Below are 20,064 nucleotides of genomic sequence, written 5' to 3'. Positions count from 1 at the left end.
CAGGGTTGGCTGTGGTATCTATCACCTGAGATGTGGCGGGCAGTGGGTAGATGGTCCCCATAGCCCTAAGCTCTGTCCTGTGTGACAAAAAATGTCATTCCTGAGGCTGAAGAGCATGGAGCAGCATTCTGAGACCTCGGAGGAAAGGCCGTAAGAAGGCCCAGCTGCCCAGGTTTGAATCCTGACTCCACCACTTCAAGTTTCACAGCCTGGGCTAGGGCCCTGTTGCACTCTTTGTATATGAGGCATCATTGGTCATAGTTACATGAAGACAAAATGAATACATGCATGGCACCTTGGAACCCACTAGCCACCTAGAAGCCATGCTCTTAGGCACTTCTCAAACCAAGGACAGCCATGGTGCCTCTGCAGCCAGGGTTCCCTGTGGCTCTCTGCTTTTAGTGTCTCCAGGGACACAGGGCGGGCCAGCTCAGACCCAAGCTACAGCCGGAGCCTGGAAGCTTAACCAACAGACCCGCAAAGGTGTCCATGTTGCAGCTGCACAGACAACACACTGACTTTATTCACATTGATACAAAAGTAGATTTTTCTAGAAATGTTCTCTTGTGCTAGAAGGAGAAGGCTGAGCAGGATCAAGGGGGCAGGCCAGTAGTAGCAGGGCTAGGGGGCTGGGGCCCTTTCTCCTGCTCTGGCTATACACTGCAGGCTGGCAGGAGTCGGGGGTATGCAGGCTGGCTAGGGACATCGAGAACCACAGGGAGAGGGAGACAGAGACTCAGGTCGGACGGGGCTCGGGCACACTTGCTGCTGGTGTCCACTCCTCCGCCTGCCTGCTGTCTGTTTCCCATGGGCTGCCTTGGGTCTAACATGAAAGAAGCTGGATGGATCTGCCCCTTCTCTCCCCCACTTCCTTGCACACCGGGCTGGGAAGGGCTACCATGCCCAAGACGGGCCAAGATGGCAGGTGGGTAGGAGCTGAAGAGTGGGGGCACAAATGCTCACACAGGCAGAAGGAGCAGAGGCCAGGGTGTCCACTGAGGTGCCCAGGGGGCTCACTGGGGCAAGGCCTTGAGGATGGCATTCACCTCCTCCGCCACGGCTGTCAGTGCAAACTCAAACTGGTCCTGTGCAAGGCCAGTGACAGAAGGGTCAGGAGAAGCCTAGCCTCTGCCTCTGCCTAAGGGGACATTGCAGGGATGGAGGGTGTTGGGCATTTGGAAGGAGGGGAGGCCATCTGGAGGATGCAGGAGGGGCAGACTGCTGTTGGTCTCTTCATGGTGGCCACGAAGAGAGTGCTTGGGGAGGGAAGTGACTAGGGACGGGCAGGCGGGGAGGCACTGTCACCTTAGAGCGGACAAGGCCGGGTCGCTGGTCACGGACATGCTCCAGGGTGGCAGCGATGTCAATCTCCTTCACTCCTGGGGATAGGGTGGAGTGGGGGGATGCCGAAGGGCGTGTCCAGGGGCGAACAAGCCCCATAAAGCCTGGGCATCCTTGGCGAGGTTTGGAGATGTGACCATGTGCTCCCTGGCGGGTTCACAGACCCACTGGGTACTGGGGAGCCATGAGCGGCCAGGGGCTGTGGGCCCTGTGGGAACAGACCTTACCTTTTGCCATGCGGTTCAGTACCATGTCAATAAGGACGTAGGTGCCTGTCCTTCCTGCGCCGTCACTGAAAGAGGAGTTGGTGACAGCCTTAGCCCTGACAAGGCAGGAAGGGAGCAGACAGGGGGGTGGGTAGAGTGGGAGAGTGGGGGTGGGGGGGTGAGGACGTTGGCTGATTATTAGAGTTGGCCTGGGAAGAGCATTAGTAAGCCGTGGGTGAGAAAACAGAGGCCCTGAGTGGCAGGCCTGGAGTCCTGGCATATGGACAACCAGAAAGTACAGCCATGGCTCAGTGTCCAGCGGAGGCAGCAGGATAGAATGGGAATAGCCCTCTGCAGCCTGGGGCCGGGCTTTTGTTCAGCCAGCTCTCCACAGAAAGGGCCAAAGAGTAAACGTTTCCAGCTGTGGGCTGACATTCTTCTGGGCGTGTGTGTGAGTGTGTATGTGTGGCTATTTTTACTCACTAAAGACAGGATGTGCCCATGGTTTGTGCACAAGGAAAAGGACCAGAGAGAAGGATAGACTCAGGAAGGCCCCGGCCCAGGGCCTGTGTGGGGCAGGTCCCCACCCACCTGCAGTGCACTATGATGGGGCAGGATCGGCCTCGGTAGCACTTGTTCACCTTCCTGCAATGAGAAGTGGGTGTGAAGGCCAGAAGCCACCAGCCAGACAGAAGAAAGGGGTCCTAGTTGCACATCACTGTGTGCTCACAATCTGGCTTTCTTCCTCTCCTGCCTTGTGGCAAGCACAGAGCAGGAAGTGAGGTGGAGAAGGAACCAGAGCTGCTGTGGATGGCACTGGGCTTTGTCACTCGGAAGCCACGTGCCCAAGTTGTGAACCTGGAGTAACAGATTTAACTTCCAGTTTTCATACTACAAGTGGAAGATGATAGTTAATAATTAGGAGCCTTTTTTTTTTTTTTTTTTTGTAAATAATTCTTACAGAATGCCATGAGATAAAACCTGCATAAAGAACTTGCACACCACAGGCTCGCTCCCTACGTGGTAGTTGGTAATAATGGAGTGGTATCGACAAGTGGTTCTGTTCAAAATCCAAGGCTTCCTGGGAGCGTTGAGGTCAGCTCGGTTACTCCACAGCCACAAAAGCCTGTCCTTTCCACTCAGGTTCAGAGTCCACACTAGCCCTGACGTCAGGTCACCGAAATGCATTCATTCACAACAACGACTTTGTTCTAGCTACCAGCTAGAATTGATACAATTCTAGTGTAAGCCACAGGGACTGTTTAGCTTACCCCTGTGGCCTTAAAAAGGTCTACACGTTGAATGACCAGTGGCTCTGTTAGGGACTTCACTAGTTTGTTCTTTTGTAGATCTAGGGATCAAACCAAGGCCTCACTTGTGCTCTATCTCTGAACTCATCAAGACTTTTATTTTATAAAATATTTATTATTATTATTATTATTATTATTATTATTATTATTATTATTATTCAGTGATAAGGAATGAACCCAGGGTTTTTTGTGTGCTTGGAAAGTTCCCAACTACTGAGTTACATCCCTAGACCTTTTTTCATTCTTTTATTTACCAGACAAGGGCTCCCTAAACTGCCTGAACTGACTTTGAACTTGCAGACCTCCTGCCTCAGTCTCCTGCACAGCCGGGATTACAGATGTGTGCCATCTCATCTGACCAGGGGTTTTTAAATGTGGGGGAAAAAAGGGAAATAATTTAATACTATGACTTCACTTTCAAGGTATGCCTCAGGCTGCAGGGACTCAGTCAGAAATCACTAGAGTTCAGAAACTACCATGGTCCCCACCCCAACTCTGCCCTGCTTCCAGGCACTGGAGACCCAGGCCAGCTTGACACAGGACAGAGGAACAGGCTTCAGTGCACTGGGGCCTCCATCCCTAGAGAGAGGATTCTCTGCAGGGGATGCTGGGTGCCTGGCCTGGTCTGAGTGTTATAACAGGTTAAATCCCTCTCTTAGCGGCTGTCTCTGCCCCTCCCAGTCCCAGGAACTTCCTGCAGGGTAATCTTGGTCTCTTTTTAAATTCCTGCCCCAGTTCCCCAAGCAGCCTCCACATAGTCTCTTCTCAGACCTGCCTGCCTGTTTCTTCGCTCTATGCGGTTGCCACACCTGCTAATGGTCACTTTCGTGACTGTTCAATTGAAGTAAGAATATTAGCAGACACACACACACACACACACACACACACACACACACGCACACGCACACGCACACGCGCGCGCGCGCACACACACACTGCTGGCAGCTGTGAGGCAGGGAGGGAGAGACGAAGACAGGCTGGAGAGAAGAGTGACGGGGAAGGAAGGAAGGAAGGAAAAGAGAAAAAATAGGCAAAAAGACGGGAAGAAAGATGGGGAAGGAAGCTGGACAGGAGAGAAAGAGCAAGCGAGCACAGGGTTGAGCACCAGAAGGACCCGGCAGGAGAGGGGAACTAGAAAGCGGCACACCGGGTCTCCAGGGAAGCCCGCAAAGGAGCCCGATGGTGGAGAGGCTCTGGGAGAAAGTAGGTGTGAGAAGGGCACTAGGTTGGGGTGGCATGACCAGACTGTCAGTACTGGCTTGAGGATGAAAGGCAGGAGGGACAGAGGTCAAGGGCGAGGCTCCAGGTCAGACCCGGGGCCCCAGGGCGAGCTGGGCGGCGCTTGCCGCCTGCTCACCTGCGGAAGTCCAGCAGCGGCCGGGTGGAGGCCGGAGTGCCCTCTGCCGGCCAGCTGAGGAAGTGGAACTGAGTGAGCGTGCGCGTCTCCTGGGTCTGCACGTTCTTCAGGTAGAAGCTCCGCACCAGGAAGTCCTCGCACCAGATGTGCTCCGACACCAGGTTCACCTGTCGCGCGCCCGACCAGTCTGAGCGCAGCACGCGCCCCCCTCCCGGCCCCACCCTCCTGCCTCCCAAGCAGTCCAAAGGCTGAATCCTTCAGGGCATCAAAGGCGGTCTTCATTTCAGTCTTCGGATATTTGTTTTCTCTGTCTTACATACTCATGGCTCTGAGTTTTTTTTTTATCAAAGTCCCTACAAATGCGTTTTGATGCTAGACAGAACACACAAATGCTCATGTCTGTATGATATGTGTGTATGTGTATATGCGTCTATACACACGCATTCGTATGTAAAATACTAGGCCCCCATCCATCTTCCCCACTCCTTGTCCTCTAACGGTGGGGGGTCCTGCTGACCTCATAGACATGGTAGAGGGAGGATCCTTCGTCTGGCCAGTACCGGTCACACTGTTTGACACCGTCCTCCACCAGTGGGGTCAGCATGACGATGACAGTGCAGCCACTCTCCCACACCATCTAGGGACAGAGACCCAGGTAAGTGGCCCTCTAGCCTCGCTGGCCCTGGTTGCCCCAAGGGCTTCTGGTTCCTAGAAAACCCCCCTCCAAGAATGCACCTGCCAGAAGTCCGAGATGGTATGCGACAGCGGCCCCTGTGTGGCTATGTAGGCTGGCATCCGAGGGTCATGCTCGATCTGAGGTCATGGAGGATAGGTCATGAGCCAAGAATGGGAAGGGGCAGCTCGGAGAGAGGGTGGGTCGGGAGTGGTCCAGGGGCCGGGGAGGGCTGAGACTCCTATATTTTATCACAAAGACACAGGCTCCACAATTCCAGGGCTTGACAGGTGTGAGAAATGACTACAGGGGATGGGAGTAAAGAGGGACACGGTGAGGGCGGAAGTCAGAGCCACTTACGATGGGGCTGGCATTGATGTAGTCGCTTCGAGAAGGATTGCTCTCCGCTTTCAGTTTGATGCGGGCGTGGTCATCTGCAGAGAACCCCCAAACGGCCTCTGCCACTCAGCCTGAACCAGGAGCCCGGCCACTTCCCCACAGCCTCAAATTGTTCCGAGCAGAGCAGAGAGGGTGGGGCTGGGCTAGCCCACGGCTCACTTACAAGGCAGGAAGTCAGGATGGCGGTTCTTCTTGATGTTGCCCTCGCCCTGTGCGGTGGCACAGGTGTTTGGCTCTGCTTGGTAGGCACACAGGGCCTGCCACTCCTTGGCCAACCGGTCCTGGTTCCGAAGGTGATCCTCCATGTATGCCTGTAGGGGTACCAAAGCCCGGCTCTGGCGCACACCGCCCATCCTGCCTCTCCTGCCAGCCCGGCCGCTCCCCACTTTGGGCCTGGGCCCTTTCCTGACCAGAATCATGTGTCCCGTGGAGATGTCCATGTTGGCCTGGGCAGGCTCCTCGCACCAGGATGGTGTGCTGCTGTGGGAGCTGGGGCTGGCCTGGGCTGCATCACTGAACTGGGAGGACACACTGCTCACCCTCGAAGGCTCTGGCTGACCCTCTCCCCGGTTGAACAAGGACTTTGTGGCCATGTGTTGGCGACACAGGTCCTGCAAAGGGAGGAGGAATGAGTGAGGCCAGGGTTCCCTAGAAGTCCTGCAACAGGGCCACAGGGCAGTGTGGGTTGAATGTTTGCATAGCATGCATGAGGCCCAGAGCTCAGTTCCTGGTGCTCAAAACAAACAGAAGAACAAACAAGGCCTCGGATTCAAATCTGGAGCCTTAGGCTTGTCTCTGATCGATGGGATGAGTAAGATCTGTCTTTGGCCTTCGTTCTTTTGTGCTTGGTTGGTGCTTATGACCAATGTCAGATATCACAAAGCAGAACCCCAGGATCGTAGCCCTGAGAGGAGTCTCAGGTGCCAGCTATTCCCAACCCACATTCATTCAAAAAGTGCTTCACAACGCCCCTTCCAATTCTGCTCCCACACTCACTCCACACAAGACCGTGTCTCTCACGCCCCCTGTCCTTCCTTCCCTCCATGAACCTGCACACCTGGTACTCAAAAGTAGTGTCACCGTGGGCCCCCTCGGGCCCCAGCGCTGCCAGGCGCTCCTTCTCCCGCCGTCTCGAATGATGGCGCATACACAGGGCCACCGCCAAAGCCACTAGCAGCCCAGCGACACCTGCCAGGGCCACCAGAGTAAGCAGCACTGAGCGCATGGGAGAGATGCCATGGGCTTGTCGGGGAAGGACTGCAGCTGCCTCCTCCCTCTGTGGGAACAAAGCCAGAATCAGGGGGGACGGTGGCAGGGGAGACCGGGCCCTGACTCCTCCCTTAGGCCATCTCTAGGAACAAAGCTGTGAAGGCAGGGGTATGGGAGGTAACGAGCAGGACATACAGCCTCCTTTCCAATCCACATTGGACCAACTCAAGTGCCAGAGGCTTTGGGTGATCCCACCAGAAGGATAAACAGAGAAAAGGAGACGTCAGAGTACGAAAATGATGGTCTAGCCATCAAGAGTGGTCCTTCAGGAAAGAGCCACTGCGCCATCTCCTGGTCAAAATGAGAACTGCACAGAGAGGGGCTGCTTGGGACAGGAGGTGGGAGAGCCAAATGCAATTTCAACCCTCTAAGTTCTCCTCTCTTGTGTGCAGAGTCAGGCCTATGGGGCTTCGACAGAGCCTACAGTTAGTGCTTACCTGTCCCACCCCTGTCTGCAAAATCTGGAGCCCTGTCTGCGCTTCCAGTTCAGACTTCACCAGCCCTGCGGGAAGGGTGCGTGCAGGTCAAGCTCTTTCCAGCCCCATGCAGGCTGGAAATATTTTAAGGGAGCATCATCACAGGTTTGGGAATCAGGGCCAGGGTCAAGCTCAGCCTGGGCCTAAGGGTAGGATAGTATTTACCAGCTTGCTGGGTCACATCGGCCAAAGACAGGTTCTGTTCATTGTGCCGGATTCGGAAGGTGACAGCCGGTCCCACCACACTACCAAATAGGAGGCATGTTACTAACCTACCCACCTGAGATTCCAGACTGAAATAAAGAGGCCAGCACTGAGGATCCGGGATTCCCATGAGTGTGTCTGCCAACAGGCAGATTCAGGAGAGGGCTCGCTGCAGTGACTGGCTACACGTGACTGTCCTGCTTTGACAAGTTGGCGGCATCTCTGACCTCAGAGCTGTCTCCCCTTCCTCCCTGGCCCCTCCAGCACCACTTCACTCAGGCTATTTTCTAGACCCCTGTGCGGTCCCACCGAGATGGCAGCCCCACCTGATGTTGATGAAGCTGCCTGAGGACAGATGCACGTGCTCCGCCAGGATCTCCAGGAGCTTCACTCCAGCTACCAGACTCAAGGGTCTGCAGGAGGGGAGCAGGCAGAAGGAGGGGAGAGGGGATTCTCAGAGACTTTCTTGAAATGGGCCACCTCCAGAGGCGCGGAATCCCCCACTGCCTCTCTGTCCTTTTCTTGAGAGCTGGATCCTTGCTCTCTGCTTCCTGCCAGAGAGTCAACCCCTCCCCTCGGGGACAGGAAGGCTTCCTTGGGGTGCAGTGCTTACTTCTGGTCAGTGACTATATAGCCGTACTCCTCGGCTGACGGTCGAGCTGAAGGCTGTCCCAACACCGCGGGCTGGCTCTGGCTCAGGAGACTTTTCTTCTCCAGTAAGACAGATGAGACTCCAGGAGGACTGGATGTTTGGGGAGACTCAGGGATGCCAGGACTCAGCATCTGCTGGACTTCATTAGAGGTGGGGCCGGCAGTGGATTGTCCGGGAAGCAAGGGTGTGGGGGGCCGAGGCTCTGCTGTGTCTCCTTTCTGCACTTGTTCTTCTGTCTGTGACAAGACAGGATGCAGGTGTGACCTCTAGAGTGGAAGGGCTCAGGGTTGGGGACGGAAGGGCCACACTTTGGGCTCTAAAACTCTTTATAGTGGAATTTAGGAACTGTTTAACTTTCTACCCTCCCTCCCCCCCAAACCCCATAAATGGGTACAGAGAGCACATCCAGGGAACGTCAATCGAGTGGACGAATAAATGAATGAATGAAGAGCTGAATGAGTGAAATGTGGTCTGTAAATTCACAGGGTGGGGCTGGAATGCGGGGGTAAGGGATCAAGCCTGATAATCTGGAAAGATGAACAGAAAGCCAATGGTTTTTAGGCTTTTGTTCAGTGGCAACGTTAGACTCCAACATCTAAAACAGAGAAGGGCAAAAGCATCCAGCTACAGCAGGATGAGCCTCCACCAAAGTCCCTGCATGTAGGACTCATCAGAGTCCAAAACGATTGTGGTAAAAAGAGGAGTGGATTAAGAATCCTGGCTTTTAGTCATATCAACTTCAAGTGAGGCCAGAGGTTGTGATTTGAAGTCCCTGGGCCTCAGAATGAGGGGGCAGATTCTGAGCCATGAACCCTAGGATTCAGATGTCAGCCAAAGGCAGGAAGGTGCCGGGAACTCACCTTCTTGACATCAGCTCCGACATTTCCAGCCCCTCCTGTAGAGACAGGAAAAGCAAGGGTCTTGGGAAAGAGTATCAGGGCCAAGGTGAGAAAGGACCAGCGCCCAGGGACCTGTTCAGTCTGTGAGACCTTGTCCTCTCAATAGTCCCAGATGCCTTCCCCTGCTCCCTCTCCTCATCCCACGGAGCTTCCCATCCTCTAGTCTTTTCCTGGTCTGATGCTACAGCTTACCATCTTACCCTCTTGCTCCCTGGGATGTGGTGGTAATAACCCTGTCCTCAAAAGAACTGTCTTTTCAGCCAGGCATGCTGGGCCATGCCTGTAATCTCTGTTCTAGAGGCAGAGGCAGAAGGATCATGAGTTCTTTTTTGCTGCTTATTTTTTTTTTTGTTTTTGATTTTGTTTTCTGAGACAGAGTTTCTTTGTACAGACAGCCCTGGCTGTCTTGGAACTCTCTGTAGACCAGGCTGGCCTCAAACTCAGAGATCTGCCTGTCTCTGCCTCCTGAGTGCTAGGATCAAAGGCGTGCGTCACCTGGCTCACCTAGGATCATGGGTTCTTAAGTTAGCCTGTCCTACAGCAAGACCCCATCTCAAGAAAAAGCAAAACTGAAAGCTCTCCCCTGTGACCTTCTAGGTAACTCTGTGCAGTCTTGAGGAGAAGTGAGACAATAAGCCTTCATGGAGCAGGAAGTTGGCGCCCTCCCTGCCTGGATATTCACCAAGATTTCTTCCTGTGCCCTTGGGCAGTAACTGCAGCAGGGTCAGAAGGGTGAAAAGCTGCTCTGGGGTCAGCTGACGCAGCTCTACTCCGTAGCCTGCCAGGACAGCAGCCAATCTCTGCAGGCTTGCATCTGCTGAGAGCCAGACACAGAGCTTAGAGTGAAGGGTAGGATAAACTGATGGGATGCAGATAGGTGGTTGCGGGAGGGGACAAGCACATTTAAGAATTCTTTAAATGCTGGGAGGCTGATGCCCTCCCATTCCCAGACCTTGAACATACTCGAGGTATGCCAGGTGCACACCCCATGGTCTCTGCATTGAAGTTAGTGCCTTGTACATCAGCTTGTCAGTAGACAGTTACGTGTGTGAATGAAAGGCACAATCAGTTAAATGTGATTCATGTCTGTGATCTCAGTACTCAGGAGTCTGAGGCAGGAGGATTGCAGCAGGTTTGAGTCCCAGCCTGAGCTAAAAATAAGTTCAAGGATAGCCTGGGATAATAGCAAGATCTTCTCTTTAAAATAAATAAAATAAAAAATACAACCAAATAAACAAATGAATAAATGAACATCTTCAAGGACAGTCAGGAAGAAGCCCCCATAGAGAGAGAGGTGGGTGCCAAGGATCCTCTTACCTGGCTGTACTGCTTGGGAAGAGGGCTTCTCCCCACGACCCCCTAGTACTTCCTCCTCATAGCCCTCTGAGGAGTCCTCTGCCCGGCTGCTGCCCCCTTGCTCTGGCAGCCTTGGTACCCTGGCCCTGCCAGGCACTGGCAACTCTTGGGCCATGTAGAGCATCCCTGAGTCCTGGAAAAGCTGAGCAGGTGAGGGACCTGGAAGGTCCCCGAAGGAGTGGTCAGAGTGAGTCCCCAAAATGGCCTTGGAGGCACTTCTGCTGAAGAGGGCAGGAGCTTCAGCCTTGGGCAGGTGGCCAACACCAACCACCCCTGGGGAGCTCTCTGAGCTCCGGGAACCATCGCGGGAGCCAAACTGTGGGAAACCAGAGATGTGGTTAAGAACAGAAGTCAGGGGTGGGTACTGGGGTTGAGTCATGACCAGAGTGGAGGACTCACCTGGTGGAACAGGTAAGGCTGTAGCAATGCAGGTTCATAAGTCAGAGCAGGGTGGGGAGGCTGGGGGGGCATTAAGAGATGCTCCAAGAGAGGGGGCAACAGCTCAGCCTGCAGAGAAGACAGCGGCGAGCCCGCCCCAGCTCCGTTCCCACCCCCCGGAGGCCGAGGGAGCCCCTGGGCAGCAGGAGATGAGCTGGTGGGATTGCCCTGAGAAAGCAGCTCCCCAGCAGAGCCTGGTCTCCTGGGCATCAAACCAGACCTGGGGAGGAAGGGAGAGAGAGAAGGAGTGGGAGAGAGGGACAGGGGGAGGGACAGGGGGAAAGAGAAAGAGGGATTTATTTGTATGTTTGTATAGGACAGGGGTGTGGAGAGTTTACAAGGTTGAGGTTGGACAGAGTCCGCTGTTTAGAATAGCCTTGTCCACTTAAGAAATGAAGGAGAGAGATGGGCTGGAGAGCATGGAGGTGATAGCAGACCCTCTGGATTGGTAAACATGTCTCTGACTTTGATTTAAAAAAAAAAAAAGAGCTGGGTGGTGGTGGCACACGCCTTTAATCCCAGCACTTGGGAGGCAGAGCCAGGCGGATCTCTGTGAGTTCGAGGCCAGCCTGGGCTACAGAGCGAGTTTCAGGAAAAGTGCAAAGCTACACAGAGAAACCCTGTCTCGAAAAACCAAAAAAAAAAAATAGGTGGTGTGGTGTGTGTGTGTATGTGTGTGTGTGTGTGTGTGTTTAGCTAGAGATCAAACCCAGGGCCTTGTGTGTGCAAGACAAGCACTCTACCGCTGAGCTACATCCCCATGCATGTGTATGTCTTTGAAACACAGCTGCACAGGCTAAGGAAGCTCAAGGGGATGATGAAGGGAGACTGGGAGCCGGGGAAGGCGTCTGTGCACACACACGTACACCGGACGGACTGTGACTGTGACATGCTCCTGCACTGCCGTCCCTGTGCCCCTCCAACTAAGACTGCCCTGGCCTCACTGCTGCTGCCTTCTTGGTCCAGGTCTCAATATCTGAGTGCCACACGTTCTGAGACTTGCCCTTAGAGCAGAGGTTCTCAACCTCTGGGCTGCGACCCCCTTGGGGGTTGAATGATCCTTTCACAGGGGTTGCCTGAGACTATTGGAAAGCACAGATATTTATATTATGATTCATAAGAGTAGCAAAGTTACAGTTATGAAGCAGCAATGAAAATAATTTTATAGTTGAGGGTCATGGCAACATGAGGAACTGTATTAAAGTGCCACAGATTAGGAAGGTTGAGAACCACTGCTTTAGAGGCTCGAACCACAGAGAGACAACGCTGTTTTCTGTCACACACAACTCGGGTCCACGAAAATTCTAGTTTTTCTTTTTTTCTTTTTTCTTTTTTTTAAGGTTTATTTATTATGCATACAGTGTTCTGCCTGCATGTACACCTACATGCCAGAAGAGGGCACCAGATCTCATTATAGATGATTGTGAGCTACCATGTGGTTGCTGGGAATTGAACTCAGGACCTCTGGAAGAGCAGACAGTGCTCTTAACCTCTGAGCCATGCATTTCTCTAGCTCCTGTAGTTTGTCTTTAACAAGTACTTTAATAGTTCTTTCAAAATATCAAATATCAACATTTCTTTTTAAAGTATATATTTATTGTCCTGTTTTGCTGGATTTCTAGGATAAACTCAGCTCCTCCTGAGCCATGTCAACGTGTTAGAGGGACCATTCTCGATTCTGTTTTACCTGTGCCCCAGTTCTGCTGACCTTGGCACCTCCACCCTCCTGCCTATAAAGAAGGTTACAGATCACTGACCCCCAACAGTCTAAGGCTGTTGAGAAAGGCTACCTACCTGTCCCTTGGATAGGGCTCTGGGGGACGAAGCCTGGGAATGCGTTCCATCTCCTGGGAAATCACATGCTGGGTGAGGTCATCATGCCAGGACAATCCTGTCAGGAGAAAGCACAGGGCAAAGTTGGCTGGAGACTAGGGACCTAGTACCAGAGTGGAGGTCAGGAGTATACCCCATTCCCCGCAGCGAGTAGGGTTTGGCAGAGCAGGGGATGTGCCATGGGAGACGGCGGTGAGCTGAGCTGCTTCCCCATCTCTACCCTCAGGTACAGCCTGAGGTTTCAAACTGCCTGGGCTGGAATCCAGCTTTGGTTCCTGAAGAGCTGGGGGCCTTGGGCAAGTTGTTAAGCTTCTGCTGCTTCGTCTCAATTCTCTCATCTGGGGATATGTATCTCCTAAGGACTATTGTGATAATTAAAATAACACATCATGGGGAACAGTTCTGTCACACGAAGAACTCTTAACAAGTGATACCTCTGCTCTCATTCACTACATTTCTTCACTCTAAGCCTGAGTCTTTTGTAGAGTGGGAATAAGACACATTTTGTGGGCTGCCGTGGACATGAAGTATTGTCAGGAAGGTGAAATGCTCCATATGCCTAGTTCACACACTTGAATCATCTCTGCTGTAATTCTCAACATCACTGTCAGCGTCACTTTATCCTGAGGCCCATGTTCTGACTGACTCTTTACCCAGGAAGCTCTGCTCTCAGAAAAGATCTCTCATTCATTCATTCTAGAGGGATCACATCTCACTCTTCTCCGATCTTCCTTCTATGGGTTTATTTATTTAGCGTCAGGGTCTCATTATGTAGCACAGGCTGGCCTGGAACTCATGGTGATCCTTCTTTCAGCTTCCCAAGTGCTGGGATCACAGCTGTGTGTCACCATGCCCAGACCCTGCTCTGGATTTATAATCTAGGTTACTCATGACTCATATCCTGGGGCCTGCAAACATCTATTCCATGCATTAGAACTCTCTGTGTTCCAATTACAATCAACTCCTCCAACTGACCACTAGATTTCAGCCTCTCTTTCTTACCCAAGAACATTCTCCCTGTATTTTTCTCCTATCTCCATCCTGTCCTCTCCACTGAATTATTCCTCTTAGCACAAAAATATGATGTTATTTCTTCCATCTTATATCAATACTATTTCATCTGTGTCCTCTTGCATCTGTCACTACATTTCATTGTAGCAAAAAAATTTTTTTTTCTGAGACAGGGTTTCTCTGTGTAACAGTCCTGGCTGTCCTGGACCTCACTTTGTAGACCAGGCTGGCCTCGAACTCAGAGATCCACCTGCCTCTGCCTCCCAAGTGCTGGGGTTAAAGGTGTCCGCCACCGCCACCCCTGTTGCAGCAAACTTCTTAAGACATACATGTCTTAAGATGGATGCAGTGGTGCATGCCTATAGTCCTGTAATTGTAAGGCTAAGGCAGAAGGATCACCATAAGTTCTAGGCCAGCCTGAGCTACATAATAAATTTGGACCTAGCCTGAGCTACACAGAGAGAGCTCATCTCAAAACAAACAAAATCCTAACAAACCTAAAAAATAATTTCCAGCTTCAGCTGCAGGTCTCCTGAGTGTAACTCTAGATGGTTCATATGTGAACAGCCCATCTCTAGGGTCCTAACATTACCCTTGTTTTGCCCCCTTATCCAGCAAGATCTAAGAGAATGGGGCTTCATAAGTAGATGTAATTATTAAGTTGCATGACGAGAAATTTTTGAATGAAGTGATCCCTTACTTCCCCACCAACCAAGTTCCAATCTCAGTGTTCCAGTGCACTCAGACCTCACCTTGGGACATGAGTTGCCGGAGCACACCTTGTAAACGCTGGAGAACAGGGGAGGTGACTTGCAAAAGGGGCCGTGCCTGCCCGACTCCTGCCTGGCACTGTCCAAACAAGCCATCTGAAAGCACAAAAAGGTGCTGTAGTCATGGGTTTTGCAGGAGGCCTTCCAAAGTCCAGGCTGCAGATGCACAATGCTCTCTCCACCTTCTCCGGCTTTAGAGTGCTGTTCCTCTGCCCTCCTCACATCTGAGCTCTCCCTCCCCATCTTGGTCTTTTGAATCCTATGCTAGGGCCCTACTCACCCTGAATACAGACTTCCAGGTGCGAGCAGAGTCTGCGGTCAAACAGACAGCCTGTAGAAGTACAGTAGATGGGTGCTCAGAACAGGGTTAGGTGGCTGGGCAACAGGGGAAGCAGATATGGCCCATTATTTCATTCTAAGGAAGGCTTTAAGTTGGGAGGAAAGCAGGGAAGAGGCCTAGAATTCTCTCTCTCTCTGGCATATATATGCATACAAATTTATATACGTTCATGTGTGTGCATGTGTGTGTGTGTGCGTGTGCGTGTGCGTGTGTGTGTGTGTGTGTGTATGTGTGTATGTGTGTAGGCCAGAAGTCAATGTTGAGTATCTTCCACACTTGTTGCCCACTTCATATCTTCAAAACTGGGTCTCTCACTGAACCTGGAGTTCACCCTTGCACATCCCAGGGATTTATCTGTCTCCATTTTTCCGGCACTGGGGTTAGACATCAGTCATGTTGCATGGCTTTTTATGTGGGTGCTGAGGATCTGAACTCAGGTCCTCGCACTTGCATGACAAGTGATCTACTGAGACTGAGCCATCTTTCCAGCCCCACGACCTAGAACTCTTGAGGAGGTGTGGGGGTCTAGCTTTGGATTTTAAAGATCTTTGTTTCAGTCTTTTAAAGGCTCGATTTGCTTAACAGGGAGTTGGAGCAATGGGAGGGAGTGTAGATCACGTATGTAGTAGCATTGTGGGAGAATTTGAGGCCAAATTCAAAAGGAAATCGTAGTTTCCCAAATCTCGCAAAGCATCCTAACTCTAGTGGCCTGGAAGAGGCGGAAACTCCAGCACACCTCCCCCGCGTGATAGGGAAAGGGTTGCAGGTGCTTGATTCTGCGGTAGCCTATCCCAGGTTTGAGACGCTGGCGCTGTCCGTGGTGCTGAAGCCCGGAGCCAAGGCCACGTCGGGAGGGGAGACGGTTACCGAGTGGGGAGTGACAGGACCGGGGGTCGCCACAGGATGTCATCCTTCCGCTCTACCTTGTTACCTCTCGGCCTCACAGGAAGTACCGTACACTGGCCTCCAAGCCAGGGTGGGGAAAGAGGGCGCCAGATGGAGAGGCTGCGCCCCTTCCCCCCCCCCCCCACGCGCCACCTTCCCACCCCCATCCCGGGCCCGTGAGTCAGCGCTGACTCTGTCCGCTTAGATGTGAGTCAGCACCAGGCCTGGCTGTGGGGAGGGGGCCAGGGAGAGGACCCTCCCCTGTTCGTCCTCTTCCGCTCCCCCCCCCCACGTGTCCCCTTCTTATAGCTGACCATCTAGCAGCAAATGGCCTCTCTAGACTTGCAAGATAAGCCTTGCTCGCTGTCTCTAGCCAGTCCTCCGGCTTCCGAAGCTGGAGCCGGGTGGACCGACGAGGCCAGGCTCCTGCCGCCGGGTGGTCGCCTCTTCCTCCTTCCCGGCTTCCGATTCTTCAGTTCGGGTCTCCACCTCGACGTCTCTGGCTTCTCCCACGGTCCTGTAGTCCCACTAAATCCTTCGACTCGCGAGTACCCCGCATCCCTCCTCCCGATCCTCGTCTTCCCTGGAGCCCACTTCTCCCAGGTCCCGCCTGCGTATCCCAGCTCCACCTCCCGGCCTACGCCCCTTTCTTTCCTCGCAGCCGCCCTCAATCTTCATCTCCTCTCATCTTCCTCACCCCCCAGCCGCTCCCCCTCCCCCGCTCCCCAGCTCCATTTAGTCTACCTGAGCGTCTCGCCTTTGCAACGCTCCCCTCCACCCTCCACTACCGAGTTCTGCTCCGGGCCCTTGCTCTCTCCACCCCCTCCAGCCCCAAATCAAGTTTCCTCCTGACCGTGGGCACTGATGGCGCTGCAGCCCCCGGGGCGGCCGCTCAGCAGCAACAGGCAGACCAGCAGCCGGAGCCCCCCGGAGCCCCCGGGACCCCCGGGCCGCCGCGGGCGCCGCATCCTTCCCGGCTGGCTCCGTGCGCTCGCTCCCCAGCCAGTCTCGGGGACGCTGGCGGGAGTCGGCCGAGGAGCCTAGGCGGAGCCTGCCGCTCCCCACCCACCTCCGAGGCGGGGTCTACATGCCCCTCTTGAGGCGACTTGGCCAACTGCGGGCGTGCAGTGACGACATCTCCACCCCCGGCTCTTATGCCTATTTGCGTCACACTGACGTAAGAGCCCCCTCTTAGCCCCGGACCTACTCAACCTATACCTCCTCCTCCATATAGTGGTTTCCTCACTAGAATTCCCACTGGGTCCACCCACTCCTGACCTGTGTTTTTCAGGTCCACCGCCTCTGTCTCTCTGGCTCAGGGTTGGTGAAAAGGACTCCAGTTCTGTGGGAAACAGGAAAGATATGTGGGCCAGCGAGTATACACCCCGAGACAAGAAGCGTAAGAGACCAGAATAGGAACTCGCAATGCATCTCCATTACAGCTACTGGCGTCATCCCGATGATCAGGGATGGTTAGGCATGCACGCTGGCACAGCCTTGAGCTAGTTGCATACCTTGTTTGGTAAAGCGGAGGGGCAAAAGCCCCTGCCCCGCAGGTGGTGGTGAGAATTTATACGTTACACGTTAACACATCTCTGGGGCAAGACCTGGACTTGCACATCACAAACACTCCTATGCATTAACTTCTTTTCCTCTTGCAATCTACTCATCTGTCTTTTGAATTTCTTTCTTTAGTGTTTGTTTTCTTTCAGTTGATATATAGCAACCGTACACATATGTACAGTGTGGCATGGCAGTACATGAACGTGCATGTATGTAGTGTGTAATGATCAGATCCACATACCTGGCTTAACTATTACCTCAGACATGCATCATTTCTTTGTGCTGGGAACACCCAGAATCTTCTCTATCAGCTAATTAGAAATGGTCAATTCATTGTGGCCACCTGCTGTGTTACAAAGTATCAGCTGTTGCACCCGTAGGCACAGACATTTGTTATTAGCTTTGGCTGTCCCTTAGCCTCTCCCGTCTCAAGCTTATCAATGATTTCATGGTTTCTACCATAAGGCACACATCACATCAGACCACTTCTCTCCACCCTCACTGCTCTGGTTAGATCGTTTTCTCAAGCCTGTCACAGGAATTTCCTCCATGACTTTCTGATCCCACTCTGATTTACTCAGTAAGCTATGGAGTGAGTTTTCTAAAGTTCCACTTTGTCTACATTACTCTTTTGCTTTCTAATTGTTTTTGTTTATTTATTTGTTTTGTTTTTAAGACAATGTGGGTCTGGTGAGATGGCTCAGCGAGTAAAGACATTCACTATCCAAATCTGATGACCTGAGTTTGATCCTTTGAATCTATATAAAGATAGAAGGAGGGAACTGACTCTAATGACATTGCCTTCTGACCTCTACATGAGTACTTCCCTCATCACACACACATACACACACACACACACACACACACAGAGAGAGAGAGAGAGAGAGAGAGAGAGAGAGAGAGAGAGAGAGGGAGAGAGGGAGAGAGAGAGAGAATGTTTTTTATAAAATGAATTAAAAAGACAAAATGGTTTGGTGAAAAAAAAACAAAATGGTTTGGTGAAAAAACACTTATCTAGACTTCACAGTTATTGACATTGGGGTGTGTTTGTTCCTTTTTAATATTTAAATAGAAATGATAGACATTATGAAATTACTCTTATAAATATTTCAACATGCATCTCTAGGAAATAAGGACACTTTCCTACAATAATGTTATTTAGAGTTCAATTCATATTCAAATATCTCAGATTGTTTCCAACTTGTCTTTTCAGCTGTTTGTTCAAATAGGAGTCAATTAAGAATCCCTATTGCATTTAATTATAGTCTTTCTTTCTTTCTTTCTTTCTTTCTTTCTTTCTTTCTTTCTTTCTTTTTGTTTTGTTTTGTTTTTCAAGATAGGGGTTATCTGTGTAGACCTGGCTGTCCTGGAAATCACTCTGTAGACCAGGCTGGCCTCAAACTCAGAGATCAACCTGCCCTCTGCCTCCTGAGTGCTGGGATTAAAAGCATGCACCACCCTGCCTGGCCAAATATACTTATGTTCTTAATTCTTTTTAGCTGAGCATAGATAGATATCCAATCATCATCTTTCCTCCATTTTTAACATTGTCATGTAGAATAGAAAACAGGTCATTTTTTTCTCTGAACTCCCCATCTTCTAGATTTTTCTCATGGTGGATTTCCCTGCATTGTTATGTATCTCACATACATCCTTCTGTAAAGTAGAAATTATACTTGAAGTGTTAGTTGGACTGTATTATTTTAATGTAAAAAGAATACCTTCAATTGCTTCATTCCAGGAGATGCATAACATCTGGTTATGCTACTACATGGAGATGCTAAAACTCCTAACTGGTCTAAAGCAGAGGCAGCCACATTGTTCCTCCATGTGATGAGCATGAACATGAAATCCATGGGATATGTCGGCACCATAGGAACATTTAGTTCCCTGTCAACAGTCAACTTTTTCATCTAGTTTAATCTTCCTCCTCCTCCTCTTTGTAGATTCTTAGAATGAAACTCAGACCCTCCAACATGCTAGGCAACTATACCATCAAGTTGTCTCTAGTCCCCAGTGGTGATTATTGACTAAAGTATTTCATTCCAGTTTGCAAAATGTATTTTTTATTTTCTCATTCTTTTGGCATTTATCAGCTTTCTGTCTTTACCCTGAAATACAATGCCAACTGGAAGTAGAATAGATTCTCTCTCTCTCTCTCTCTCTCTCTCTCTCTCTCTCTCTCTCTCTCTCTCTCTCTGTTTTTGTTTTTTGAGACAGGGTTTCTCTTTGTAAACCAGGCTGGTCTCGAACTCAAACATATCCACCTGACTCTGCCTCCCGAGTGCTGGGATTAAAGGCGTGCACCACCACTGCCCAGCTTAGAATATATTCTTTTTTTTTCTTTGTGTTTGGGTTCTGTTTATTTATCTTTCAAAATTTCCCAGATTTTCTTAGAATATATTCTTAACCTTTGCTGTTTACCTATGTGCAGACTTAAGGAGTCATTGTAATAGTTACCTCAATAGTGGTTTGTGAGTTTTATTAGAGTATTTTTGTGATTTTTCTTTTCTTGAATATTACTATTTATATATTCAATGTGCACTGATCAGTCACGATAATTACTTTTTGAAATTCAAATTATCCCCAAACAAGCCAGTGGCAGGTCCTTGAATTAGATTCCAACGTCCTTTTGAAACATCCCATAAACCACTAAATCTCTCTTGTTTTTTGTCACCCCAAGATGTACCAGTTTTTTCTTTTTTATTCTCTCTGCTGATATGGAAGCAGCCATTTATCTAAAGAGATGAGATAGCTTTTAGTAAGGGCTGATTTTAAAGGCCATAATCTGGATGTCAGGGGTGATAATGGCTACTGAGGGGACCTTGTCTATGAGCAGAACCAGGATATTATGATACAACACACACACACACACACACACACACACACACACACACACACACTTCAACTAGTATTTACAGATTCATTTATTTATGTATTTTGTGTATATGAGTGCTCTATTTGCATGTATGCCTGCATGACAGAAGAGGGCACCAGATCCCATTATAGATAGTTGTGAGCCTCCATGTGGTTGCTGGGAATTGAACTCAGGCACTGGATCAGGCGCTGGAGAGTAGCCAGT

At 51.0% G+C, this 20,064-nt stretch overlaps 1 protein-coding gene across 3 annotated transcripts; it reads right to left on the bottom strand.

The window, feature by feature from the left end:
* Positions 1-567: 567 nt before the first annotated feature.
* Ptprn (protein tyrosine phosphatase receptor type N) lies at positions 568-19,986 on the bottom strand. 3 transcript variants are annotated; one of them, XM_059278104.1, is made up of 24 exons: positions 19,975-19,986; positions 16,164-16,191; positions 14,475-14,525; positions 14,177-14,290; positions 12,375-12,471; positions 10,542-10,800; positions 10,104-10,458; positions 9,469-9,600; positions 8,748-8,782; positions 7,849-8,123; positions 7,562-7,648; positions 7,197-7,276; positions 6,993-7,057; positions 6,344-6,562; positions 5,697-5,897; positions 5,450-5,597; positions 5,248-5,321; positions 4,950-5,027; positions 4,732-4,851; positions 4,215-4,381; positions 2,139-2,192; positions 1,569-1,633; positions 1,306-1,379; positions 568-1,085 (listed from the first exon to the last, which is right to left on the bottom strand). In XM_059278104.1, the coding sequence occupies exons 1-24, from the start codon at positions 19,984-19,986 to the stop codon at positions 1,014-1,016; spliced, it is 2,862 nt and encodes a 953-aa protein (XP_059134087.1). In that variant the 3' UTR covers positions 568-1,013. The 3 variants fall into 3 exon arrangements, with proteins under 3 accessions (XP_059134087.1, XP_059134088.1, XP_059134086.1); XM_059278105.1 differs by lacking the exons at positions 16,164-16,191; positions 19,975-19,986 and adding an exon at positions 16,273-16,396; XM_059278103.1 differs by lacking the exons at positions 7,562-7,648; positions 16,164-16,191; positions 19,975-19,986 and adding an exon at positions 16,273-16,387.
* Between the last annotated feature and the right edge of the window lie 78 nt (positions 19,987-20,064).

This window comes from Peromyscus eremicus, chromosome 13 (genome assembly GCF_949786415.1).
Source record: "Peromyscus eremicus chromosome 13, PerEre_H2_v1, whole genome shotgun sequence".
NCBI lineage: Eukaryota > Metazoa > Chordata > Mammalia > Rodentia > Cricetidae > Peromyscus > Peromyscus eremicus.
The sequence above is the reverse complement of the archived record's forward strand: the minus strand, read 5'-3'. Positions and strand labels throughout refer to the sequence as shown.

Bases quoted from the DNA above. Each gene is read 5' to 3' on its own strand.
- Ptprn (XM_059278105.1), bottom strand. From the start codon at position 16,387: ATGCGGCGCCCGCGGCGGCCCGGGGGTCCCGGGGGCTCCGGGGGGCTC. The intron at 14,291-14,474 runs GTGAGTAGGGCC...TTGTGCTTTCAG, and splicing joins CCTGGAAGTCTGTATTCAGG to ATGGCTTGTTTGGACAGTGC. The intron at 8,124-8,747 runs GTGAGTTCCCGG...GTCTTGTCACAG, and splicing joins TCGGAGCTGATGTCAAGAAG to ACAGAAGAACAAGTGCAGAA.